The 7,240-nt window shown below is 52.3% G+C and overlaps 2 protein-coding genes across 2 annotated transcripts; both read right to left on the reverse strand.

Moving 5' to 3' along the window:
- Positions 1-265: 265 nt before the first annotated feature.
- LOC113616964 (uncharacterized) lies at positions 266-2,977 on the reverse strand. The gene is made up of 2 exons (XM_027100311.1): positions 2,080-2,977; positions 266-1,766 (listed from the first exon to the last, which is right to left on the reverse strand). The coding sequence occupies exons 1-2, from the start codon at positions 2,947-2,949 to the stop codon at positions 1,728-1,730; spliced, it is 909 nt and encodes a 302-aa protein (XP_026956112.1). The 5' UTR covers positions 2,950-2,977; the 3' UTR covers positions 266-1,727.
- LOC113616963 (uncharacterized) lies at positions 1,845-7,079 on the reverse strand. The gene is given in 2 exon segments (XM_027100310.1): positions 1,845-3,204; positions 3,873-7,079. Coding segments are annotated over 2 exon segments (2,922 nt in total). The 5' UTR covers positions 6,633-7,079; the 3' UTR covers positions 1,845-3,042.
- Positions 7,080-7,240: the final 161 nt, after the last annotated feature.

Consider the following 7,240-nt stretch of genomic DNA (forward strand, 5'->3'; position numbering starts at 1 on the left):
TTCGCATAGAAACAACATTTTTCTTTTAGGGCGAGGCATATCCCACCCTGTTCAGCTGTCAGCAAGTCTAAGCCCCTCCTATTCTGTAGGACCACCTCGGCCAGCGAATCTAATTGGTCCTGTAAGTCCTGAATGGTCCCAGAGAGAGTTTCTACATCTTCTATTAATTGCCTAGACAGCTGACTATATGAGTGAAGGGAGACCCCAAGACCCGTACTTCCTGTGGCCACAGCTCCTGTAATTCCTAATCCTACCAGGAGGGGTATGACTGTAATGGCTCGTTTGGTTCTCCCTGCCCAAAGGTCAAAGCTGGGAATGGGCAATGGGGTGTCTCCCGAGATTAGGTCTACATTGGGGAGGAGGGTGGCTAGGTTGCAGACCCCTGTCCAATTCGGGGGTAAATAGGTGTATGCTAGGTTATTTCCACAGACAAAAACAGTGGTGTTAGGACTACAGAGGGAGGAGTTCACGGGGATATACTGACTACATCCAGTGGATGAAAGGATTCCCAAGTCAATACTGGCGTTAGAGAGGGAATCGTTCTTAACAAAGCATGAGGTATTAAAGGTGGTTGAAAATTTTGAAAATTGTATGGGGAACGGCTCGGGGAGTAAAGTAGGGTTACATCGTTCGCTGATGTTTAAATTGGCGAAGGTGGGGATGGCTATAGGGCGGGGCGGTCCTTGAGGAAGGCAGAGCCAGCAATCCTGTGCTAAGTTGGGGTTGGTGGCATTCAAAAGCGCAAAAGTAGCTTCTAGTATGGACATGGTCTGGGAGTCCAATTCAGAGGGATCGGCCTTAGGGAGAATTAGGGGGTGGTAGCTGAGCTGTGGGTACAGATGCCGATAGACCTCTTCTATTTGTCTTCGGGTTTCTATCTGGCGCACTGCGTCCTGGGGCCCCCCACCGTCTGACATATGTGTGGGGGCCCTGGTATTCCAGCATACCGGGGTCCCGGGGGTGCCAGTGCATCCAGCCTGAAGGTATTTATTATCATCACTAATGGTGGGGCTTTTATTATTCTGTAGTATGGCTGTGAAATAAGTCTTGTTATTGGCCCCTATACATTGCTGGTAAGAGGAATAGCACATGCTATGCATTGATTCCTGGAAGGTAGAACAGGGGCAAGTAGCTCGAGGGGGGAGTGGCTTAGGCTTATGGTAGCATTGCCAGTTTTGAGAGGCCCCGGTAACCCTATATTCCTGAACAAGATACGCAGTTATGCTCCCGCAGTCCTGCATATGAGTATATCCTCGGGGAACAACAGGAGTCTCCATAGTACCTCCCCTGCACTCGCACGGTGCACCATATAGTAGTTGTATTAAAGTATTCTTATTGGGGGGAGGGCTGAATCCTCCCCTCGTGGCCCGAGGGTTGAGGGTTAGGACTATCATTAGGGCTATCAGCAGTACCTTGGTCATCATGGGGGAGGGTACGGCGCAAAGTCAGTTTGAGGGGATTGTTCTTACTCCGGTCAACAGTCCAGGTGACATCAGCTTTAGTGGACTTGATGAGGTCAGAAAATGGGTCCACCGGCTTGACGTGTGTGTAATGGATCCAGGCAGCTATGCTGTCCACCTTGATGGCTGTCGGCGTTGTCAGGATGATCTGGTAAGGTCCTTTCCACCTGGGTTCTAGGGTCTCTTGTCGATGGCGTTTGACAAGGACCCAGTCACCTGGCCGGAGCTGGTGTGGAGTAGGTGGGGGTCCTGTTGCATATAGCTCTTTTAGTTTGGGCCAGATTGTCTCGTGTATCCGCTGTAAGGCTTGGAGGGAAGACAGGAAATTATTTTCTGGGTCCAATTGGATAAGGTTAGTCTTTAGATTAGGGATGATAGGAGGAGGCCTACCATGCATTATTTCGTAGGGAGTAAATCCTAGCTTATAGGGGGAATTTCGCACCCTAAACAGAGCGTAGGGGAGTAGGACTACCCAGTTAGCGCCAGTCTCCATGGTCAATTTAGTCAAGGTCTCTTTTAAAGTTCTATTCATCCTTTCTACCTGTCCTGAACTCTGGGGGCGGTATGCACAATGTAATTTCCAATTAGCCCCAAGTATGGAAGCCAGATCCTGACTTACCTTAGAAACGAAGGCTGGCCCGTTGTCGGACCCTATCATAACTGGAAAGCCATACCTGGGCAGGATCTCTTCTAGTAGCTTCTTAGCTACTATTTGTGCAGTCTCATTCTTGGTTGGGAATGCCTCAGTCCAACCTGAAAAGGTATCTATAAACACCAGTAAATATTTATACCCATATTTGCCAGGCTTTACCTCTGTGAAGTCCACTTCCCAGTAGGCTCCAGGCTGGTTTCCTCTCTCCCGGATGCCAGTGGTTGGCGGGTGGGTGCTGGCATTATGGAGTTGGCAGACTGCACAGTCAGCAACCAGTCGTTCAGTCTTCTCGGAGACATTTTTAATTTTAAGTCCAGTCTGCCTGATGAGATCCTGTAGCCGTCGGGCGCCCAAGTGGGTGCTACGGTGGATCCGTTCAAGGACCAGGGTTCCTAGTCTCTCAGGAAGGAGGATATTGTTCTTAGCGTCCCGCCACCATCCGTCTCTAACCTGGGTTAGAGGGAGCCTGCTCATCCATCTGATGTCATCCTCCGAGTAGTCGGGTTGGGGCGGTAGTTCCCGGGGGCCTGGATCCGGCAGTTGCAGGGGAAGTAATGGTATTGGAGTGTGTGCCGCCTTTCGAGCCATCTGGTCTGCCAAATTGTTGCCTCGGGCGACTGGATTCGTGGGTTTTTGATGCCCCGGGCAGTGTACAATGGCTAGCTTTTTGGGTTCCCATATGGCCGCTAGCAAGGCCAGGATTTCCTCTTTGTTCTTGATGTCTTTGCCCTCTGCTGTGAGTAGTCCCCGCTCTCGGTATATTGCCCCATGTATATGTGCGGTAGCGAAAGCATACCGGCTGTCTGTGTATATGGTAGCTTTTTGGCCTTTGCTCATCTTGAGAGCTTGGGTCAGGGCAATTAATTCAGCTTTTTGGGCTGAGGTCCCTGGGGGGGAGAGTCTCTGCCCATATCACCTCAGTTTCTGATGTTACTGCTGCCCCCGCATACCTCTGACCTTGCTGGACAAAGCTGCTGCCGTCAGTGAACCATGTGACTTGTGCATCCGGTAGGGGCTGGTCACGTAGGTCTTCCCGAACCCCATGGATCTGGGCCAGTACCTCTGCACAGTCATGGAGTGGGGAGTCCAAATCTGGGTCAGGTAATAGGGAGGCAGGGTTTAATGCCCGCGGCAGAGTGTAGCTGATTCTGGGGGGATTTAACAGTAGACCCTGGTAGTGGACCAATCGAGCATTGCTCATCCATCGGTCGGGAGGCTGTTTGAGAACCCCGTCGATGGCGTGGGGGGTGGTGACATGTAACTCCTGCCCCATAGTTAGTTTGTCAGCATCCTTTACCATTAGGGCCGTGGCGGCGATCATCCGGAGGCAAGGAGGCCAGCCGGCAGCCACTGGGTCCAATTTTTTTGATAGGTAAGCAACAGGCCTGGGCCAAGGACCGAGGGGCTGGGTCAACACGGCCTTAGCTATGCCTTTGCTTTCATCTACAAAGAGGTGGAAGGGTTTGGAGACATCAGGGAGACCCAGGGCGGGTGCGGAAAGCAAGGCAGTTTTGATCTGCTGAAATGACTGCTCAGCCTCTTCTGTCCATTCAAAGGGCGTCTGCTCTTTGGTGGCTAGGTATAGCGGTTTGGCCATTTCAGCAAATTTGGGTATCCATAAACGGCAGAACCCAGCCGACCCCAAAAATTCCCTCACCTGTCGAGGCGTGGTGGGTCTGGGGATGCGGAGGACGGTTTCCTTCCGTGCATCTGTGAGCCATCGTTGCCCCCCCTTTCAATAGGTATCCCAGGTAAGTTACCTCAGGCCTGCAGATCTGTGCTTTCTTGGCAGAGGCTCGGTATCCCAGGGTGCCGAGAGTCCGTAGGAGGTTTCTGGTTCCCTGCAGGCAGGCTTCAGCGGTCTCAGCAGCTATTAAGAGATCATCAACATACTGCAGGAGGGTTACATTGGGGTTTTGTCTCCGGTACTCACTGAGATCCTCGTGTAGGGCCTCATCAAACAAGGTAGGCGAGTTTTTGAATCCTTGGGGAAGTCTGGTCCAGGTGAGTTGTCCGTTTATACCTCTCTCGGGATCTGACCATTCGAAGGCAAAGAGTTCTTGACTTTTGGGCGCCAAGGGTAAACTAAAAAAGGCATCTTTGAGGTCCAGCACAGTATACCATTGTTTTTCTGGACTAAGGGCGCTCAAAAGAGTATATGGATTGGGCACAGTAGGATGGATGTCTATGACCCGTCTGTTAACTTCCCTCAGGTCCTGCACTGGGCGGTAGTCTTTACTGTTAGGTTTGCGGACTGGCAGCAGGGGTGTATTCCAGGCCGACTGGCAGGGACGCAGTATCCCCAGGTCAAGAAGCCGGCGAATATGAGGAGTGATACCAGTCTTGGCCTCTAGGGGCATGGGATATTGTCGGACACGTGCAGGATCTGCCCCCGGTTTGATCTCTATGAATAGGGCTGGGCGATGTTTGGCTAGTCCCACCCCCCCTGTTTCTGCCCATGCTTCGGGGAACTGCTGAAGCCATGACTCTATATCTTGATTTTGGGAGGGTGGTTCCTGGTGAAGTCGGTACTCATCTTCCAAGTTCAGGGTGAGCACAGATATGGGTTGGTCGTGAGGGTCTGTTACGATTGGCCCCTCTGGCCGAAAATGAATTTGTGCTCCCATTTTAGTGAGTAAGTCTCTCCCCAGTAAGGGGCAAGGGCTATCAGGAATGACCAGAAAGGTATGGGTTACCCTTCCCGTGCCCAAGTCCACAGTTCTCTGAGTGGTCCAAAGGTAACGTTTGACTCCCGTAGCTCCCTGGACCCAGGAGGATTTGTTAGAAATTTTCCCGTGGGGCTTAACCAAGACCGAATGCTGTGCCCCTGTATCCACCAGGAATTGGACTGGTTTCCCCTCCACTCGTAGGGTTACCCTGGGTTCGGGGAGGGGGTCCGAACCCCGTCCCCCCTAATTTGTATCATGTGTAAACAGGACTGGGGTGGCGTTCGGTTGCCATTGCCCCTGGTCGGGGCGCGGCTGCCTTTTCTTGGGGCATTCCCGAGCCCAGTGGCCCTTTTCCCTGCAATAGGCACATTGATCTCTGTCCAATGGTCGCCTGGGAGGTCGAGTGGCTGGGGGGCCCTCTTGATCTTTCTGAACAATGGCGGCCAGGACTTTAGTCATTTTCTCAGTGGCTTTAAGTTGTTTATCCTCTGGGGCGTCTCGGTTATTAAAGACGCGCTGGGCGATACGGAGTAAGTCCTGTATCTGTTTGCCCTCCAGATCTTCTAACTTCTGGAGTTTCTTTTTAATATCAGGGGCTGCCTGGTTAACGAAGGACATTACAATGGCGGCCTGATTTTCGGGGGCCTCTGGATCCATAGGGGTATACTGTCTAAAGGCTTCCATTAATCTTTCTAAATAAGAGGAGGGACTTTCTGTTCTACCTTGTACAATTGAATATACCTTGGCCAAATTAGTGGGCTTGCGCGCGGCAGCCCGGAGACCCGCCATTAGAGTCTGGCGATAAATGAGCAGTCGTCCCCTACCTTCTCCGGTGTTATAGTCCCAATCATCCTGCGGGGGGCGAGTTAAGGGAAAAGCTGCATTGATGAGGTCAGGGTTAGCGGTGGGTTGACCATTATCTCCAGGAACCAGTTTTCTCGCCTCCAGCTGGATTCGCTCCCGTTCTTCGGTAGTGAATAGGATCCGGAGGAGCTGTTGGCAGTCATCCCAGGTGGGCTGATGAGTGAACATAACGCTATCTAGAAGAGCTATCAAGTCTTTAGGATTATCAGAAAAACGGGCATTCTGGGTTTTCCAATTATATAGGTCACTGGTAGAGAATGGCCAATACTGGAGTCGGGGGTTCCCTGTCTCATCGGGAGGGCCTATTTCTCGCAGGGGTAGGGCTATGGTGGAATCAGGATGGCGGAACCCTGGGTCGCGCTGAGTGCGTCCGCGAGTGCGCCCAGCCGGTCCCTGGGAATTATTTTCATTGGGCAGGGGGACCGGTAGCGCCTCTGCCTCTCGGTCCTCCGGTTCTGGCCTGGGTGGCCCTCCGGGAGGGGCCGCAGGAGGTTCTACCAAGGGGAGAGGAGCAGAGCCAGGAGCAGGAAGGGGGACTGGTTGTGGGGCCAAAGGAGGAGATTGATATGGGGGGGGTTCTAGGAGAAGGAGGTCTTGGCTGTCAGAGAGTATGGGTGCAGTTCGGGTCTGAGGCTTGGGAGGTTTAGTTGGTCGGGCCGCAAGGATCTTATATGACCCTGATGACAAAAAGGGGGTCATCCAGGGAAGAGGGTTTTCTACCAGGTCCTGCCATACCAGGATGTAGGGGATCTGGTCCGGATGGCCTTCTTTTCCTGGCAAGAAAACTCTAGATTTAACTTTTAGGATTATAGGAAGACAAAAGGTACCCTCGGTGGGCCAGCCAACCCCGAAAGTTGGCCATTCAGAGCGGCAGAAGGTAATTAGTTTTCTTTTCCGGATGTCCAGACTGAAGTTGTGTCCTCGGGACTTTACATCCCCGAAATTAGCGAGAAGGAGGGAGAGGGGGGTACTCTGTGCTTGGCCCATGTCTAGGTCCTGGAAGAGATTGATTAGAAAAGGTTACTCTGAAAACAAAAGTGATTAAGAGCAGTCCCAATAGCGGAGTCTGTAAAAGGAGGAAGGGGAGGTTATCGCGTGCGCGCTTCAGATGGGCTGTCCGCCCCAGATGGGTCGTGGTGGACGTCTCCAACCACACCCGACTAGGTGTCCTATAGCGCGTCCGCCAGGACTGTCCTAGTCCCCAAAACAGAAGGTACCCTGAGCCGGCTTACTTACCGATCGGTTGTCAGCGATGACCCGTTGACCTGATGTCTGGTGGGCTTGGGGGCATCCCGGACGAGCCCCCAAATGAAATGCCCGAGGTCGCGAGGCCCCTCCACAAGACCACCAGAGTCGAGAGTCAAAGCCAAACGGCAAGGGTCATTTATTGCAGGTTCGAACCTGGACCTCCGCGCACTCGTTGCCGGTGACGCTAAGAGGTGCTGGCGGAGTTTAGTACAGCTCTTTTATAGACCGGTACAAACATAGTTGCCGATTGGTTGACTTTTAAACAAAGACACTAGTCGCCGATTGGTTGACTTTTAAACAGAGACACTAGTCGCCGATTGGTTAACTTTTAAACAAAGACACTAGTC

This window comes from Aethalodelphis obliquidens, unplaced genomic scaffold (genome assembly GCF_003676395.1).
Source record: "Aethalodelphis obliquidens isolate GAN/ISIS:26980383/991018 unplaced genomic scaffold, ASM367639v1 scaffold1025, whole genome shotgun sequence".
Taxonomy (NCBI): Eukaryota; Metazoa; Chordata; class Mammalia; order Artiodactyla; family Delphinidae; genus Aethalodelphis; species Aethalodelphis obliquidens.